Raw genomic sequence first — 19794 nt, 5'->3', positions numbered from 1 at the left:
TCTTACACCATTAGTCATCATAATATGTTTATTAAATTTTTTTGATTTCAAGTAAGGTTTAACATATCCTTGACATGTAAATTTTCATGTGCCTAATTGTTCTTTCATTTCAACTTTAGCTGGATTTGTCCTGATTAAAGTATGCAACATGTTTATACCTTGTTGACTTTAAACCTGAACAGAAACCAGCAATATGTTTAGGAGATTAAAGTAAACCCTTTATTTAACCTATGAGAAATCTTTTTCGTTATTGATACTGGAAAATTTGGTTATAAAACACGATTCCTATTGGTCTGATAGTCTGAGTAATAAGAATCGGGAATAATAGCTTTCCTTCTGGCAAAGTTAAGTTAATAATTTACGGAATCGTGTACAGATTTCAAGTCAATTTATATACATATGTATCACTAATTAGTTACGACAATTCTATGTTAACCCTTTGGCTGCTACGAGGTTTTTCAATGTCCAAGCGAAAAATGCTAACATTTGTAATTATTTTGAAAAAAAATAAATATAATATTTTTTTTTACATACTTACTTCGCCGAACACTCGTAATTTTTATAATACTTTATATACATTTTTAAGAAGCAGTCGTGAACTCGTGCTCTCTCTTTCTGTTTTGCTTTTACATGCGTGCGTGCGAAAGAGATACCTACATATATACACTAAATAAGTTTTGACGATTGTTTTCCGAGGCTTTATTCTTTTCAATAATCTATTTTTAGATATCGATGTATCCTTACAACATGCGATATATTCGAAACAGGTAGCGGTCTCTCTCTCTTTCTTTCTTGGTTTTAATTGTGTACGTATGAGCGAGACACACAAGGATGCGAAGGTTCTAATAATCAAATAATTTTTCAACATGTATCATAAACATTTTGTATGCATTTCAGTTGCATTTGATTGATTGCATGAATTCGTGACGTCTCGTGACCTATATAATTGAAAGCGGATTTCTATTGTTTTTTGCCATTTATTTTAACTCTGCAAAATGATATCGGACAGTGAAAGTGATGAAAGCGAAATAATAGCTCCTCGCCGAGGAACTCGACAAATCAGCAGCTCTACTGATTCTGAAAATGAATTTATCGATAATAATCAATTCCCAAGTAATAACTCCTTATATGACATTGACAACGAACCCGAAATTTACTTTGATGATGAACCCGAAATTGAAGAGCTTTTATTTAAAAAATTGATAAATATTTATAAAGCTTGATTGAAAAATAAATATAAATACGTATATAAAAAAAATGTTTCGTGCCACTGATGCGCTGGTGGCTCAAAGAAAGTATTGAAATACGACAATTAATGACGTCAACAACGATCGTCGTAGCAATCTTCGCCGATTTCAAAACAACGATTTATCGTTGTTGTAGCAGTCAAAGGGTTAAGCTGGCAATTCATTCACCAAGCAATATATCGGCCGATTGGTTGCTAGCTATGAATTTTTTTGTAGCGAACGATGCTTAGCCTGACACTACAAGCGATTTATCAAGCAACAAATCGCTCTTTTCTTTTGTTTAACAAAACAAGGCTAAAGCGTTGGGTTCGTTATTTAATAATATGGAATATTGTAAGTCCTTCATTGATAGTATAATATATTGTCTTATCAGTTGACAGACAAGTTGCTCGCTCTACGACCAAAAAGTTTAAACTACAAAACTTTCGAGCGACTGTCCTAAAGCTGGGTTAAACGTTGAGTTCATTTTTTTAATATACATAATATTAAGACAGTATACTTTCTTATGAATAATGGCAAGAATACACTCGTACGGCACGGTACGCCTAGGTGGACTCCAGCTGTAATAGGCTTGTCTTCATGTCAGTGTTAATTCGTGCGATCTTATTATTTCGACTAGTTTTTTCCTACATTTTTTCAAACATGGGAATCACCATTATCGATCACTGTCAATACAAGGATAAATAACACCGAAAACACTCCAGGTGTGAATCTTGCCAAGGATTGCGATGGTATAAATTAGACCTGCTAGCGTTTTTTCCATGTGCAAAACTATATAAAAAAAACACGTGCCGCGTACTACTCTGTCCGCACTGTAGGGCGAAAACACACTGAGTGGTACGTAGTACGTGTTTTTTTAGGTACTTTTAAACATGCGAAAAAACGCAGCACCCCTAGCCCATATACATGGTATACAGTCCCTAAAATCACCCCCTGGAGTGTTTTCGGTGATATTTTATTATTGCCTGACAGTTATCGATAACAGTTAATCCCATATTTGAAGAAATGTAGGAGAAACTTGTCGATTGCATATGGATATGCATACATGTGCTACCTCCCAAACATATGCATTCTGCACGTGTAAGTACATCCGAATTCGGTTTGGGGAACACCCACTGTTAAAGCCAAGGACACGTGACGTCCCATACCACTCGGTGTGTTTTCGCTCTTATAGTTTTCATTGTGTTGGCTGGATTGGAGCCATTACCATTTTAGAGCTTTCCATCAGAGTTGCCTTTTGTACCAACTCTGACGTGCCGCGCAGTATGAGAATACATACCACTCAGTGTGTTTTCGTCCTAAAAGTCTTATAAGTTGGCAGACAAGTAGCTCACCTACAGCAAACAAATTGCTCTTTCTTAACTACAGACATATTGTTACATCAATTGCATCACGATTTAATTGTTTCCTCTGTATCCATATCAGTCACCTTCGACATGTTCGATGTTTTGTCTCTGGCGGTATATTGTATGATTTTTTGTATTGTCCTACAAAAAAAGCAGTGGGTTTTACTTTTGGGTAATTCGCATGAGGTAATTCAACAATTGCGGATAAACCTTATAAAAAACGAATGGCAAAGAAACAATGCGACGTTATTATTATCAATACAACCTGTGAAAGGATTGAAATAAATGTTTCATGACTGTATGAAACCTCTTTGAGTATGTATGATCTTGATACTCAAATGCATTGTGATTTATGTACTTGGCGTCATCGGATTTGCTTTATGTAACTATGCGCATGTCTTCAGTCAGTTTTTTGTGCATACTTTACTCTGCTAATATCTAACATCCGTTTCCGCCAGAGTTGATGACTGTTGACGATCTCTGATGTTGGTGGACCCACCGCTGGTCACTTTCTCATCCGCCGGTTGACCATTCGCGGCGAAGACGTTGCACGTTCGTGACCATTTTTATCATATTTCGTATGCACGTGCCGTCGTCTTACTCCGTGTGCAAACAAATCTTTTGGAACGCACCTTATCCTCGGGTGTGTATCATGTGCCGATAGGACACGTTCAGTTTTTGGGTGTCTTCTGGTCAAGACGGTCGACTGCTTTTAACATACCAGTGGCTACGGCAGATTCGATTCGACCAGATGGCACCGTGCTCCAAACTTCTGGGATTCTGCAGGAGGCGCTTCAAATTGCTCAGAGGTAAGTTCCGGTGGTTTGGTTCAACCGCTCACCGCAATTTGAGCTTCTGCCCTGTTTGCATAGGATGTTTTGTTGATTTCTAGAGTACCATCGTTAATAAGTCGGTGGATTGTTGAAGTCTTACTATTATATAAGTATTTCTTGGCTACCTTTGCCTTGTAAGTAGACCTTACCCCTTTGAGTGCTGACGTATTTTCTGTTGAAAGCCCGGCACGCTGAAAATTTCGCCAACATTTCCAACTAGAATTATTTAGAAATCCTATAGAAGACAGGTATAAAAATTGTAGCTAATCCAAACAAACCCTTGATAACTACCGCCGAGGAATTCGAGTTGTGGAAAGTTGTGTTTAGACTCTCTAATATATCTTGCAACAATATAAAATAAACAAAAGAAGTCTATTAATGAATGTATTTTTCCAAAATTAGTTTAGTGTAATACTCACAATCTAAATGCCAAGCCACAATCTAAAATACTCGGCAGTTAGGGATTTCTATCGGGAAATTCTGCTATGGTTATAAATTCAGAAATTCCGGTGTAAACCAGTCTTTATAAACGTTGACAAATTAATGACTAGAGGTAGGACCGGAAGCGTGCCGTTCTTTGTTTATTGTTCATTTTTATGATGAACCTTTTTTTTGCACTCTAGCTTTGTAGTTTGCTCTATTTCCTGGAAAATATACCCAAAACGCCCTGTTTCCTGGAAAAAGCACGCTTCCGATCCTACCTCTATTAATGACATGGATTACACGATCCATGTTCAATGGATTTTTTTTTCAATGCTACCTGGAAAGGCTTAGCGGGTAGTATTCTTGTTTACTTTGTACAAGCTCAAAATACATCGCCTATCTACAATACCTTTTTTCAGGCCCTTGTTGGCAAAACGCGGATCGGCGTTGGTCAGCATTCAAAGGGTTAATTAAAATAATCAAACCTGGTAAGTTAGTGCCATCTTCTAGCTGCGTTAATACTGTAAAGCTGAATCAAAACAGTGGTACGTGTTTTTTTTTAGTTACTTTCAAACATGCGAAAAAACGCAGCACCCCTAGCCCATATTCATGGTACACGGTCCCAAAAATCACCCCCTGTTTTCGGTGATATTTTATCTTTGCTTGACAGTGATTGATAACGGTGAATCCCATATTTGAAGAAACTTAAAGGTTACATATGGATATGCATACACGTGGGACCTCCCAAATATATTAATTCTGTACGTGAACAGCGGAAAGCCAGGGACACATGACGTCCCATACCACTCAGTGTATTTTCGCCCCTTACTTTTGAGGCTTAAGTAGGCACGGAACACTTTTGAGACCGATGAAGAAACGCCACCAGATATATGTAGATTCTAGCATATTTTAGAAGTCAACATATCTCTTCTCCAAACCCATCACAGGTACCATTTTGACGGTGATATCAGCTTCAACGATTCTCGTGCTGAAAAATAAACATCGCCTTATATTGGTTAGATTTGACCCATCTTTCTCTGGAAACCATCTAGAAAGCAACAAAAAATTATTGTGCGTATATTTACCTAATTGCTTCAAAATTGCTTGGTATCTTGACAAAGTCAAAAGGTGAAATGATAATGTTTGTAATCAATTAATGACACATTCAAGACAAGAGTTGTACATAGATACCTTGTGATTCTAGATCAATTAGTGTATATGTCAATCAGTATTTTTACCTCAAGGTCGTATTGAAGTTTGAACGCAATTTGAAATCAATTTGAAGACAATTGTTCATTTTATCGTCCCATAAGTCCACTTATAATGTACGGCGCGTGTCGATCGTTAAGGCCAAGTTTTTTTTTAATGAAATTCTGTCTGAATAATTCTCCTTCTTCTTAATCGTTTTCGAACCCTGGACACGCCGGGTGCTTTATTAAAATATTTGTATTGTTTAAGCTGGCTGATTGGAACAATGGTGCTTATGTTTAAGACTTTAAACACGTCACAGATGTTTTTGCATTAAACCATTCTTAATTACACATTCGTACTGTTATTTATCGCAACACTGCTGTACGTATGTACATATACTCCTTCCTTCCTTTCTCCTATAACAGTTATTTAACATGTGTCTGTTTTGATAATGCTTAACTATGTATGTAATCTATGTACATATGGATTTGTAGAGTGGTTGGTTTTCCGCGATAAAAACTTTTACTTTCAGTAATACAGTGAATTGTTTCGGAAAGGTCACTTCTCTGGTAGTTATCCCACTGCTTGTTATGTGGATAGACAAATAATGAGAATGTTTCGGTGTGTGGGATGACAATTTGGTAGTACCCACTTTTTGTATGAAACTGTCATAATCAGTAGAGTAGATAATTGACACGTTCATTACAATTCTATAAAAACAAGTGACGGAACAAAATTTTCGATTTCTACCAGGATTTGGACCTCAAAACTATATTAGTTAGGTTTCTATCTATGTATATATACTGGAAATAAGATTGATGCAATATAGGGAGTGATCATCTCAACTATATTGGCCTCAAAATTGGGCTACTACCAAGCTAAATTACATACATTTATGTGATATTGTGTAGTAAAGTCAAATTGTCGAGACGGTCTACTATTTTACTATGACTACTACTAACATATATCTTAACAATCTCTGGCGCTATTTTTTACGCATTGGAATACGAGTTATATTTACTACCGCTGTTGCTGCTTTTACTCAGAAGTTTTAATTTTTAAAAAATTGAGTGCTTGAAAAATTATGCTTTTGAGCAAAGTGTCACAGGTTCGAGTCCCGCTGCTGGCCAGACTATGATTTGTGACTCCAGGTCGGTCGTTTCTTATCAGAGTTTGCCAATTTTTACTACGTTTCGTTTCGCTAATGGGCCATCCTGATTTTCATTGAAACGGTTCCTGTAAAATTGACATCTCCTTTGTTATCGCTTTTGCTAATCTCAAGTTATTCAGCGTCTTAAGGTTTGCCCATTTGATTACAAAATGCAAAAATTTCTCCATATACATATGTATGTCACTGTGGATGTTTGTATGAATTCGCATTGTATTAAATGCTTATATTATATAAATTGATTGTATCTGTTTAAAAGTGCACTCGTCGCTTTGAAGGGATATGTAAAGGGGAGTGTTCATGTTCTATGAAATAAAAATAAAATGCTATATATGTAAGTGAAACTTCTGGGGCGTTTCTTGATAGCGGATAGTGCTTCCGTTTCCATTTCCGTAACACTTTCGCTCCCTAAGAAGTGTACATTTAAAAATCATCATACAAAAATCAAATTATGAAATTTCACCCTCCCCATCCAGATGTTGATTTTACCCGACATATTTGGGACAGTATCTCAATTGAATTTAAAATTTTACAAAGTGGACCAAAACCTCTCACCTCCTTACTAATTGTCACCACTTTCCTAACCCTCCTCAAGTTTGATTCTTTTAAAATATGGGTGGCGTCCTTTCTGTTCAGTGGTTCGAAAAGTTCCTCGCCAGAGCTTTTGATCAATTTTTGAAGGACGGGTTGAAAGCTCCAGTAATTGCTCGTTCGGAATAACTTGCTACCAGGCGGATTCCCTTTTGTCTTCTCAAACGAGCCCTAATTGAGTGCGACGGCCCATCACATCGGATCGAGACCCTAATAATTCGAGACGAGTGGGTGCTAGCGGTTCCTCTCCTCTCACCCGACAAGTGTTGGGGTTTGTTTGCATTGCCGACAATCATCAGGATCCGATTGGGTCATCGTGCAAGTAGCATGCAAATCAAGTTTCTCAATCGCCATGATAAGCCTATTATCTCTCCCATATCGGAAAGTGAAAAGTGTGCAGTTTGCGCAATCTTTTCCTTTGTAATATTTGGGAACATTTGACGAGTTCAATTGAATAACAAGCATCCGACAATTATGACACAACCATTCGTTTGCATTAAGAACTTTCCTAACTGTAGTTTAATTTGATCTGGTTGTCGCTTCGCTTGTAATTTTGAACGCTCCATGGCTAGACAGTTAATCAATAATACTATTTTTGACTCAATTGTTTTAGCCATTATTGCTTTTGTAGTACATGTCGACGAAAATTGCTTTAGTTTTGGGACAGTGCCATTTTATACTTTTTGTCAGTGGCGTAAGTATTTAGAAAGTATTCCACCAGGGATAAAAGCAGGGGTCAGTCACTTCCTACCCCCCCCAATAAATTCCATACAAAACGATCATACATATAAGCTTTTTAGTTAAGTTTATAAACCGTATTCATAAAATTGAATCAACTTAGCCTATGACTCTTACGACATCAGCTGTTGGTTTGAGTTCAATTTAGATTTTCGTCTATAATTAATTCAGTCAAATATAAAAAAATTGTAAGCGACAAACCGACGGAAAACTAACGATTTAATTTCAGTTCGTTTGGCAGTGGTAAGAAAAATGTGCGATTCTTATTGCTCAGCAAATTTGTTCTGATCGATAGGAATCGAGATCTGAAATTTTTCCATTCATTGCCAAGGTATAAGAAATTGGTTACAAAATTGTCAACAATTCCAAATAAAATGAATTTCCAACTAAATTTTTGTTTGGACTTAACGGGTACTTAAAGTAAAAAAAAAAAACCGATCAAGATTAACATTGTCGATAGCGTGAAACTGACTGGAATACTAAAAATCGCGGGAATGAGTAAGCCCCAACTTTATTATCGTGAGGTCTAGCAATAGGGCTTATGACGTCACGCGATGAAGGCCAACCGAAAGCATCCATTCTAGATAAGGTTGAAGTCGAACTACGATCGTATGCGCCTTGACCTTTATACAAAACCTGTCCTTGAAAAAACTTGTCCTATAAATATACTGACACGAAGTTTCGTACTGGGAGCTTATGGTGTCATTCGGTGGGAAAGTTTGCGGTTTTATGATTGACAAAACATTAAGACTTGAACCTTTTAAGGACAAGGTCGTATTGCTTCTACATATGTTTGTATGTACATCACGATGTGACGTCACATTTTGTTCAGGGCACGAAATTAAAAATCTAAAATTTCCGTACCCTTTCGTAAGTTTTGAAAAAAATTGAAATTTAATAATTATTGCCGAAAATAATATTCCAATATTGCAATATTAAATCACAATTGCAAGTAAAATGTATACATAGATGAAAAACTGTATGACTTTTGAAGATACTCTTCATCGAACAGAGACCCATTGAGCTCATATTCTACACTAGGCTTTCTCGAACATCTGAAAAGTTTTTCGTCTGCGGCGTATACTTTATTTTAATTGAACATATTGAATGAGAATAATATTCTATTTTTGATATTCTAATTTTAAAATATGCCAAGTTATATTAGCTAACTCATTATAATGTGTAGTGTCTTATTTTTGCTTAGGATTTCTGCTCAAAAAAGGTGCTCAGTTTAGGAGACTAGGAAACTCAAATCAACGTGCAGTCAAGGAGTGATTTCCCATAGTTTTATGTAGAAAACAGGTTTGAAAGTACCTACTTATGATTTGATGAGTAGATTGAAGATTTGCTTGTATTAACTTTACATAGAACCGTCTTAACAGTTGTATCAAGACACATCTGAACATCCACATTCCACATCTTGGTAGCAACTACATACATATGTACATATGTATGTATCTTCTGCATGGACGATCCCAATAAACATATCAAGAGATTTGAGACATCTCCATGATACCCTTATCAAATATCTTATTCTTTTTCTTCAGCACGAAACCATCTCAAGAAGTATGGCAAAAAATTGAATCTATCATCAGATCAGCCATGTATTACCTTTTTACATACCTCTGATACAGTTCATTATGTAAATATAATCTTTAAGTAACATTTTATTTGCATGCAATTAAATATTCCGCGAAGAATATTTCTTTACTAGTTTTATCTTCTGAACGTTGTGCAAAATAATCAGACGAATTCCTCTGCACGTATAAACTATGGAACTATATTATACTAAACAATCATCACGATTCCATGGTACATGTCAATCTAAGCACACACATATTTAGTAGAGACCTAAGCAATTTCTTATCTTATACTGAGTTTATGTATGTACATATGTACATATTAACCAGTGCCGGTTTTAGTGGGGGGGGGGCTAGGTCGGGCGGCGCCCGAGGGCGCCAAATAAGTTAGGGCGCCGAACGATACGCCAAAGGCGCTTTAAAATTTAAAATTAGAGCGCCAAAACCCATTCAGGATGCTTAGAAAAAATTGCCCGAGGGCGCCATCGGGTGTAAGGCCGACACTGATATTAACATAAACATGTCATATTTTTGGGTAGCATTTTTCACTGCATCGAAACCTGTCCAAGTGTCCATTCAGATTTAACAATACAATCCGCATGCTTGAAACTTGCTCGACCAGACCCATCACCACCTGGAGAGTCATTCTTGACACCTTGAAGTGGAACTCGTTATTTTTGGGTAACGAAAGCAGCACAGCATGACAACTTCAAAAAGTGTCACAAGTCTGCGCTATCGGATGGTACTCCCCGTCGAATTAGTCATACCTGTTATTATTTGTATCTAATAATTTGTAAATATCGATTGTCTGATACCGTTGCTGATGCGGCACAGCTCCTGCGAACACCTGGTACTTGATTTTGATTGGTTCGGATGGAAGTTCCCATGAAATCACCTTGTTCACCTGTCAAAAGGTACCCATTGTCAACTATCAACTGGAATCTGATCTATTGTAGCGGTCCAGCGATACACAGACATGATGTAACGCTTTAGTACTCATACCTCATGTTTTTTCATCACCTTGAGGTTCACCAGACACGCTCAGATACTGGGTATTGCTAGTAATTTATTTGTTTTTGCAATTTTTTACGCATTACACATAGTATTTGATTAGGTTGCTATCTTGCGTTTGCAGGATTGGCTTTGGTATTTTTGGTATAAATGATAACTTTTGGTATGTTATCATTTATTGGAAATGATGTTTATATAATGCGATTCGTCAAATATTCGTCAGCTGTTACCGATAAGTTTGTTGCAACTTGAAAATTCGTTTGCATGTTCATATTGCATATTTGTATATTTTGTGGTCTCATTCAGTTTGTACAAGTTTGTATTGTAAAAACATTTGATAGAGTCCTTTTTTTAAGCACGTTGAATTGTGTCGTTTATTCTGAACAATCAAAAGTCCATATCATACAGTGTGACAGCTCATCAAAATTAATTAGATCCTGCACGAACATGAGGATGCAAATTTATCCTTGCACCATAATGAACGTTTTCCTGGTTTAATCGTGTAAACAAGTTGACTAAATGTTTATCACATTTCAACATGTATGAATTTGATCGAAATTACTCGTGTCAACAATACAATAATTGTATTCTCCAACAAAAGGACCCAGAAGTATTCGTTTTAAGACTGTACGCTGAACCATTCAGAACCAAACTATGTATATGTTGCCTCGTTGAATGTTGTTGAACTTTTCAATGCATCCGTGAAAATAAACTACTATTTTTAAAATTGAGTTGTTTCACATGTTTGATTTAGCATTCCACTATGTCTTTCACGTCTATACTTCTATGCCCTATAGAATGCTGAAAATTTTAATAGCAAGTAGTTGTATTCAGCTGAAAGTCGTAAAACAGACTTATATGTATGTATGTACATATAAGTCTGTTCTTCTGAATATTGCTTTTTGTATTGTCCAATTTGGATCAAACTTTGTATATTTGTTACAGTTGAAGTGTATTTTCCAGTCGTAATATATTTTGAATAGTTGGAATATATTCCATCTAACTTGCTACCAAAACCGTTATAGTTGAAGTGTATTTTCAGTTGAAATATATTTTGACTAGTTGGAATATATTCCGTCTAACCCACGTAAGTATTCATATGGCGAATTACATTCCAACTTGTCGAAATATATTACAATTGAAAATACAGTTCAACTATAAGTTGGTACCAGGTTAGATTTTCGTGAACTCGTCATTCTACTAGTAAATTGAGTTGGAAAGTCACATTTTTGTTTGTTTTGAACTCACGTTCTTAGTTGTCGTAATACGATACTTATTACCTAGCAAATATGAATGCATTATTGAATCCTAAAGCATTTGTAAAAATATCAGGACTGTCAAAACTCAACTGTTCTATTACAACTGTCGCACATGGTTGAAAGTGTATTTGCGCTTGTAGAGATATAATTTACTAGTTGAATTGTATTCGAATATGAATGACCTAAAATGCTAGTTGGAATATATTACAACTGAAAATACACGTCGACTGTAACATACACATTACCTTGTTATCCAAAGAAGAACATTTAACTATAGCTGAGAAGTTTGGAGATGAAACAATATACCTATACAAAGTTTTGTGAATCGATTAAGTACATACATACATACATACGTATATGTACATAGTACAGAATACATGAAAACATAATTACATAAAGAATTATTAATTAGGAGTAAGTTACAAGAGTTGTAAGTTCAAAAAATCCATAATGTAACATTTCGGTTTCGAACATTCTAGAAACGTGTAAATTTGGTTTAATTATTCTATTGTAGAGAAAAAGAAATTAAATGATAAAAAATATACTTAAATTTTTCATCGAGTGCTAATGAATAGGCATTTAAAATAAAAAAAAACAATGACTTGAAATCTATACTGGGATGAAAGATAAATTAAAAATAATTGCTGTTTGTAACTTAGAAAAGGGTCGAAAAATCTTCATCCAGGCTGATTTCATTGTCAATAGTTTCCAGGGCAAGAGTATTTATTTAAATATAAACATTTTACCACCATGCTATGTTTCTTATAACTTTTAAACTTTTTTTAAAATATTATCTTTACACACTATACATATATAATATGTATATACATGTACGTGTGACACCACTTACAGATACGTATATAAAACCCTAAATAATGAACCTTCTATTCATATATCATTGCTTTTTAAATATTATTGCTTGAAGTGTAAACTTCTATGCGTGCGATTCGGTGCGGAAGCGTTACGGAAGCGCACGCCCCGCACCGCTACCCCACAAACAACTCGGAAGCTGCACTTCTACCTTGTGCAATATTGTATAACCACATGTATTTTTTGGTCAGTTGAACTCTCGACTAGAATTTCGACTAATCTGGTGAAAATGCGTTTCGGTAGGTCATCCTAATGATAATAATTAGTCTAAAATCTTCTTCGACATACGTCATATTGGATCCAAGACACGTGCTTTGTATTTTATTTATTTTAACTGGTTTTAGTGTGATAAGAGTGCGCCTCTGCGTCGTCACTGAACCGCAACTCAATCTCGTTCTGGCTCAACCCATGCAGTGTCCATCATTCGTTCGAGCAGATCGGTCGTGTTTTTCGTCTGTCATGTGTTTTTCATGTGTGAAATATATGTGTAAATTTCATGTATAACGTTCTTTTGTCATGTGTGTTCAATTAGTGAAAGTTTAAATGATATACGACCGACTTTACATTGGGAAAAAACCCATGCAGTGTTTCGCCAAACCTGCTTTAGGTATGTCTGTTATTGTTTTTTTTTGTATTTATTCATATATTAAAAATACATTGTATATGATTTTATAGTTAAATTATTTATTTATATTTCAATTGTCACTTTCGACACATATTTGATTGAATAAAATTATAATAATAATATATTATACGTATGATAAAAAATCGGATTGAGTTATTGAACAATGGGAGGAAAAAAGTTGTGTGAATTTTCACGCAAACGTTTTATATTATGATTGAGATATTTTGTTATTGTTTTTGTTTTTTTATTATGTAAAATTAGCAATTTCTCTTTCGGAAACAAAGCTAATTTTTATATTGTTTATTTACTTTTATGATGACGCTATTATTGCGGTCTGTGCAAATTCGCAAAGGTAAATTTATTTCAATTTTTAATTTTTAAATGCTGACAAAATCATTAATGCGAACACGAGTCTTTGTCTCTGAAAGAGTCTTAAATTTATGTTATTTCATTCCTCGACATAGAAGAATAGAAATAGATTGATTTGAAAAAGATAATAGAATTTAATTTATAAAAATATCTTGTTTAAAATACTCGAGCTCTACACATATATTTATTGATAGGAAACGGAATACGTAGGTGAGAAGTATGACAATGGTATTGGATACAAATAGTGGATAGAGTGAATATATTGAAATTGCAATGGGCAGGCCATGTAGCTAGAAGAATGGACGAAAAGTGGACAAAATAAGTGCCAGAATGGTACCCGATAGAATGCAATAGGGTAAAAGGAAAACCGCCTGGAAGATTGGTAGATGAAATTAATAAAATCTGTGGGATGAGATGGATAAGAGTTGCGCAAAACAGAGACGAGTGGAAGCGTGTTGGAGTGGCCTTCCCCCATAAGTGGATGGTGAATGACTGTAGATGATGATCATCATCTACAGTCGGTAATGATTAAAATTAAAACATTAGAAATTAGATGAGTTATTTTACAAACAATCAATAAATAATAAATAATTACAACATATTAAAGTATGTCGTCGCAGTGATTACTTTTATGCGCATCTCATCATGAACCTGAAAGATTTTGAATCATATTTTTATTTTATTTTATTTTATTTAAATAGTTACATAAACTAGTTACATATGGATGCACATACATAAATATGTACATACGTAATGATGCTAAAAACACAACATCCTGGGAAAGTTTTCAGTAGCTGTCGATGCTACCTCAATGACAGTTCCTCACTTGGGATTATCGTATTACTATTGTCATGTCGTTTGCGTATAGCATTAGGCTTATATTGTCTCCACACATATATAATATATGTAGGTCATTGGACATCAATGACCCATGTGTAAAATTGGCATTATTCGATTCACTCAATCGTTTTGAGTTTGAATTGAGTTTTACCATAATATGATGCACGTAGCTACTCATTATCAAGCCTTGTCAACGTATTCCTTAGTCATCGAAATTAAACGTTGATATCATATTGATAAAACAAATAATAATATTGTAACGTAGAGATTAGATGAGTGGAGCGTGTTAACCAATGGTTTAATAGCGTTGATCACCTGATTTCGAATTCGCGCCAAAAAGGCCTCAGCGTATAAAAGAGCCGTATACAACAACCAATGAGGTCTCGCGATCCTGCGACCAATGATTTCTCTGTGCGGAGAATTCACCATGGGTATAAATATTGAGCGGTTTCGAACTGTATGCCATTCGGAGCTGAACGTATGAATTCGGTGGGTGAACATCAATAAACTACCTCTAACACACTAGCTGCGTCTTTCTCTCCGATCTCTGGGTCCCCTCTACACGTCCACGCATCAATAATCATAAGTAGAGGTAGGATAGCCAAGGTGCCGCTCATTGTTCCATTGTTGTAAATCCATTGTAAAAAAGGTTCGGCAAACCATTAACAATGCATTTACAACACTTGAACATTACGCGGCACCCTGGTTATCCGGCCTTTAATCATAAGTAGTGTCTGTCGTAGGGTGTCTAGCTACGACAAATATATTGGCCCGAGATCCATTAAGGCACAAATATACTAAATCGTACGGCACGGGAGCGTTCCTTGCCTTATGCGGTGAAAAAGCATATCTTACACCTCAGGGGTTTTTTTTTGACAAGTTTCTCCAACATGTATTCAAATATAGGAATCACTGTCAAACCTATGTCAATATACGGATTTTTGGCTTGGGTGCCATAGCATAGATCAGGCGTGTTAGTGTTTTTTTACATGTGCAAAACTATCTCTAAAAAACACATGTCGCGAAACTCTGTGTATCTGCGCCTTTAGATAAAATATCTCCATGAATGCCCTCCTTAAGAACAGAAGTAAATCAATATCACATATCAGCCGCTCAGGACCGACTTCGAATTTATAGATTTTCAATTAACGAGCAAATATACAATGCAAAGTATACAAATATAGGGAGAATTGTTATTTTCAGTGGCGAAATCGCATTTAATAAAAGTTCCAGCTATACAAATGCTTATTTTAAAAAGAGTAATTACATTACAAACTAGCTTGGTATTTCTCGGTGTCAAATACAGACTTTGTCAATACAGAAGAAGTAGGCAAACACCCGAGTGTGTATGTATGTTATAATGCGGTATACAATATATAATAATATTGCGTCCTTACAGCGCAAATGGGAAAACTCTTCTAGATCCGATTGTTCAAGATAGAGTAAATCAGAGGAACTAAATATTATATAAAATTATATTTTTTCATTATTCACTCCATGTCTTTCAATTTTGTATGCTTTTATTTCCTACCAATATTTTTCCCGTTGATATAAGTAAGTGATTTTGGAAAGGAATTGATTCGTAAATATAAAAATTATAACATTATTATATCTTTGAGTGCTGACTTCTTTACGGTTGAAAGCCCGCCACGCTGAAAATTTCCAACTAGAATTATTTAAAAAGCCGGTTAAAAAATTGTAGCTAATTCAAACAAACCCTAGATAACTACCGGCGAGGATTTCAAGCTTTGTAAAGGTGTGTTTAGACTATCTAATAAATCTTGCAACAATATGAAATAAACAAAAGAAGTCTATTTATGAATGTATTTGTCCAAAACTAGTTATATCTTCTTCATTGTTGTTAAAATGTAATGCTCACAATCTAAATGCCAAGCCACAATCTAAAATACTCAGCAGTTAGGAATTTCCATCGGGAAATTCTGCTATGGTTATAAATTCAGAAATTCCGGTGTAAACCAGTCTTTATAAACGTTGACAAATTAATGATTAGAGGCAGGACCGGAAGCGTGCCGTTCTTTGTTTATTGTTCGCCGTGCATTGTTCATTTTTATGATGAACCTTTTTTTTTGCACTCTAGTTTTGTAGTTTGCTCTATTTCCTGGAAAATATACCCAAAACGCCCTGTTTCCTGGAAAAAGCACGCTTCCGATCCTACCTCTATTAATGACACGGATTACACGATCCATGTTCAATGCTTTTTTTTTTCAATGCTACCTGGAAAGGCTTAGCGCGTAGTATTCTTGTTTACTTCGTACATGCTTAAAATACAAAGCCTATCGGCGTTTTTCAGACTTGTTGGCAATACGCCGATCGGCGTTGATCAGTATTCAAAGGGTTATGCATTGTATTGCCAAAAAATGGGACATAATTTTGAAAAGCTACCAAAGGTGCTCTGATAAAATATAAACATTGAATTATTTTACGTAATTAAGCCACATTGTAGGGCTATCATCTTTGTGCTCTAACTACGTGATATGTTATATTGGCGCCAAGTAGACTGGGGTGGGTTTTTCAGCATCTGCAGAGTGGCTTACATAATTGTCAGTGGGGGGGAAGCTTTATGGAAGTTCTAAATAGAAACTTTCAACTCTTCGTATGTAGCATTATTGAACATTGGCACAAACTTGCTGTATTTTCTCGTTGGAACACATCGATTTTTGACGCGTTTTTTTTTTTTGATTCGCTCCAATTTCTGGCGAAATCGTTCAACATAATAATGCGGATTTGCTATTGTTTTGTTCCACTTTTAACTATGTATTGTTGTTTAATTGATTTGAAGGTGTGCTTCGTGTAAAACACTTGACTTTACTTGATCGTTGACTTGACTTGACTTGACTTGACTTGACTTGACTTGATTGAATGTTTATTTGTTTGGTATACAAATTCTCAATTTTCAATTTAGAACCATCAAATGTCTCTCAAATTATATCATTGTACTCTAATTTAGACCGTAGGTGCTTAATTATTAACGAACTCGTTACAATTTACATCGGAATATTTTGTCAGATCGGAACAATGACAACCAGCTATCCAAACACGGCTCTCTACCACCCTTTTACATTTCACTTAAGCAGTACTAATAGTTGCCTTTTTCACTCTCATTTATTTGTTTTGATTTCGAATTCATGAAACTTTCATCCGTCAAATTCAAAAACAACCTTTTAAAAAAATTTCCTAACTCTGAATGTATTTAAATATAAATATTGTATTACAGATTAGTATTGTGCCCGTTTATATTCAACGCACGGTTTAGAAAAAGAATTGCGACTTGACTAAGCGTTGTCCAGGAAGATGAAAGTTGGAATAAAAGTAAATATACTTTTTCAGTAAATTTTATACGAGTTGAAAAAAAAATTACTTCCAAACTTCATCACTTATCACTTCCAAAAACGGACTAAGAAGTATACATATCAGCATAAATCAGTGGTTAGCGTGTAATACTTTCAACTTAACGATCACAGGTTCAATCCCTGGCCCGGTGCTTTTAACCAGACCTTGGATATGTGACCCCAGATCGATCCTTTCCTATCAGAGCTTGTCAATTTATCTGATTTCATTGAAACGGTTTCAACAAATTGACAACTTTATGCTGACAACGAGTTTTCAACAGCATCTCGAATTTGATGCTCTCTGAAATTGCTCTTTAAGTTATTTATTATTGGCCAAGAAGGCGCACTGGGATTTGCCTGTTAGGCCTTCCTGGCATATATATATTTATATATATGTTTAAAATATATATGTACATATACATATTTGTGCCGTGAGATGGTATTTTATGGTTCTTAATAGAAAACTGTAAATTTAACTTCTGAGTAATGTCAAAATGAAAACAATATTAATAGAAGAATTAAAAACCAATTATTGAATTCACTGTCCGTTACATTTGACGTTAAATTTAATGAGCCGTTATAATTTGACGTTAAAAACCGACAATACTGCTAATAACCGTCTGGGGAACGAATCAAAGAAGCACACACAATAAATAACTGTCGTTCATTACACCAGGGAAAAAAACTTTTCAGTCTGTGATTGATCACCTCTGACTTCGGCTTATAAACTTCTTTATATAAAAGATATATAAAACAGACCTGATCCCAAAAAACAGACGGAGGCCTACCGGTCAAAGTCAATTTATCGCGAAGGCCTCGCATTATATTATCCGTTTCATTTATTGATGATTGTCATCTGTCTGACAAAAAACCGTCGAAATTGTTGATTCGGTGCGCTTTGTTTATTTTTTTTAGCGTGTTTTGAGTTTAAATTCACGGTCACAGGTAAAAACCGTTGATTTTTCCAAAGAATCGCGTCACAGTAATCATCAAATCAGTTTATATAACGTCGAGGTCGCGTTTGTTAACTATCGTGGTTCTTCTTATATTATACATACTAATTTCGTTATGCAAAGCATATTTTTCAATGGATGTGTTCTTTTTTCATCAGTTTTGTCGATGGGTGCTCACGCTTTCTCTGGAAATAAAATAAAATGTGAGAATCTCTGATGTTTCATAACCTGTTGTTTTTTTGATTTTTATTTTGTGTTGGAAAAATCGATGAACTATGTCGTTCTCATAGTCTGTTAGCAAATTTATTATTTTATCGGCGCTTTCTATGGTGTATTAAAATTTGTCGATTGAATGGACACTCCGATGCTATCGCATTAAAAAAACTATGCATTGATCACAATAGAGGTGATGAAATTGAGACCAGTGGTTGGTAACCTCTGCAGAATTAGGTCAGACCCGTATGTATTTATTTGTATTATAAAAAGTGCTGATAAAACATCTGAAGAGATCGGTATGATTGATATGATAATTTGGTTCAAAAGATCTTTATTTTGATTTACTCAATATATATAACCAGCAGAATAGACCAGTGGTTAGCATATAATGCTTTGAACAGAGTGGTCACGGGTTTCAATCCCACTGGTTTCTGCTGGCCAGACCTTGGATTTGTGACTCCAGGTCGATCGGTTCCTATCAGAGTTTGCCAATCTATCTGATTTTCATTGAAACGGTTCCAACAAATTGGCAACCTTACCCATTTTCTCGCAAAATCTCGAGTTTTCAGCAATCTCGAATTTCGCTGAATTGTATAAAATGCTGCAAATTTACAAATTCTACCATAGATGCCTATGTGGATGTTAATTGATATGTATTTACTGAATTTCGCTGAATTGTTTAAAATGGTGCAAATTTACAAATTCAACCATAGATGCCTCTGTGGATATTAATTGATATGTATTTATGTACTTTGTATAATACTAACAATATTTGTATCAAATGTACAATGTTTCCGGCCAAGAAGGTGCATTGGGGTTACCTGTTAGGCTTCCTGGTATAAATTGAAGATAAAATAAAATTGAAGATATGTATGTATGTGACATCTATTGATTGCATTTTCAATTATTGGTTCGAATCTTTACTAAATATTAAGATATACAGTAGAACCTTGATTATCCGGACTAATTGGGGTTGAAGCTAGTGCGGATAATGAAATATCCGGACAATCGAAAAAATCACAATTGACATGGAAAGACTTGTACATTCAGTATGAATCATTTTTTTATTTGTCTACATTTACATCTAATATATTATTTCGAAAGAAGTATGTAACTATTGTTGGTTCGTAGAAAAACAAATGAATATTCTAATAAATTTAAATAAAATAAAACTATTCAAATAC

At 35.0% G+C, this 19794-nt stretch overlaps 1 protein-coding gene across 2 annotated transcripts in view; it reads left to right on the top strand.

Annotated features, from left to right (window-relative positions):
* The first annotated feature begins 3272 nt into the window (after positions 1-3272).
* Positions 3273-19794, top strand: part of LOC143915453 (guanine nucleotide exchange factor DBS-like) — a 93496-nt gene continuing 76974 nt past the window's right edge. The window contains exon 1 of one of the 2 annotated variants that reach the window (XM_077436113.1): positions 3273-3402. In XM_077436113.1, the coding sequence (XP_077292239.1) occupies positions 3345-3402 (58 nt within the window). In that variant the 5' untranslated portion in view covers positions 3273-3344. Of the gene's footprint in view, positions 3403-12611; positions 12865-19794 lie in introns of those variants that run through there. The other variant, XM_077436115.1, reaches the window with a different exon arrangement.

Source organism: Arctopsyche grandis, chromosome 8 (assembly GCF_051622035.1).
Source record: "Arctopsyche grandis isolate Sample6627 chromosome 8, ASM5162203v2, whole genome shotgun sequence".
NCBI lineage: Eukaryota > Metazoa > Arthropoda > Insecta > Trichoptera > Hydropsychidae > Arctopsyche > Arctopsyche grandis.
Note: the sequence above shows the minus strand (reverse complement) of the source record. Positions and strands in the feature narration are given on the sequence as shown.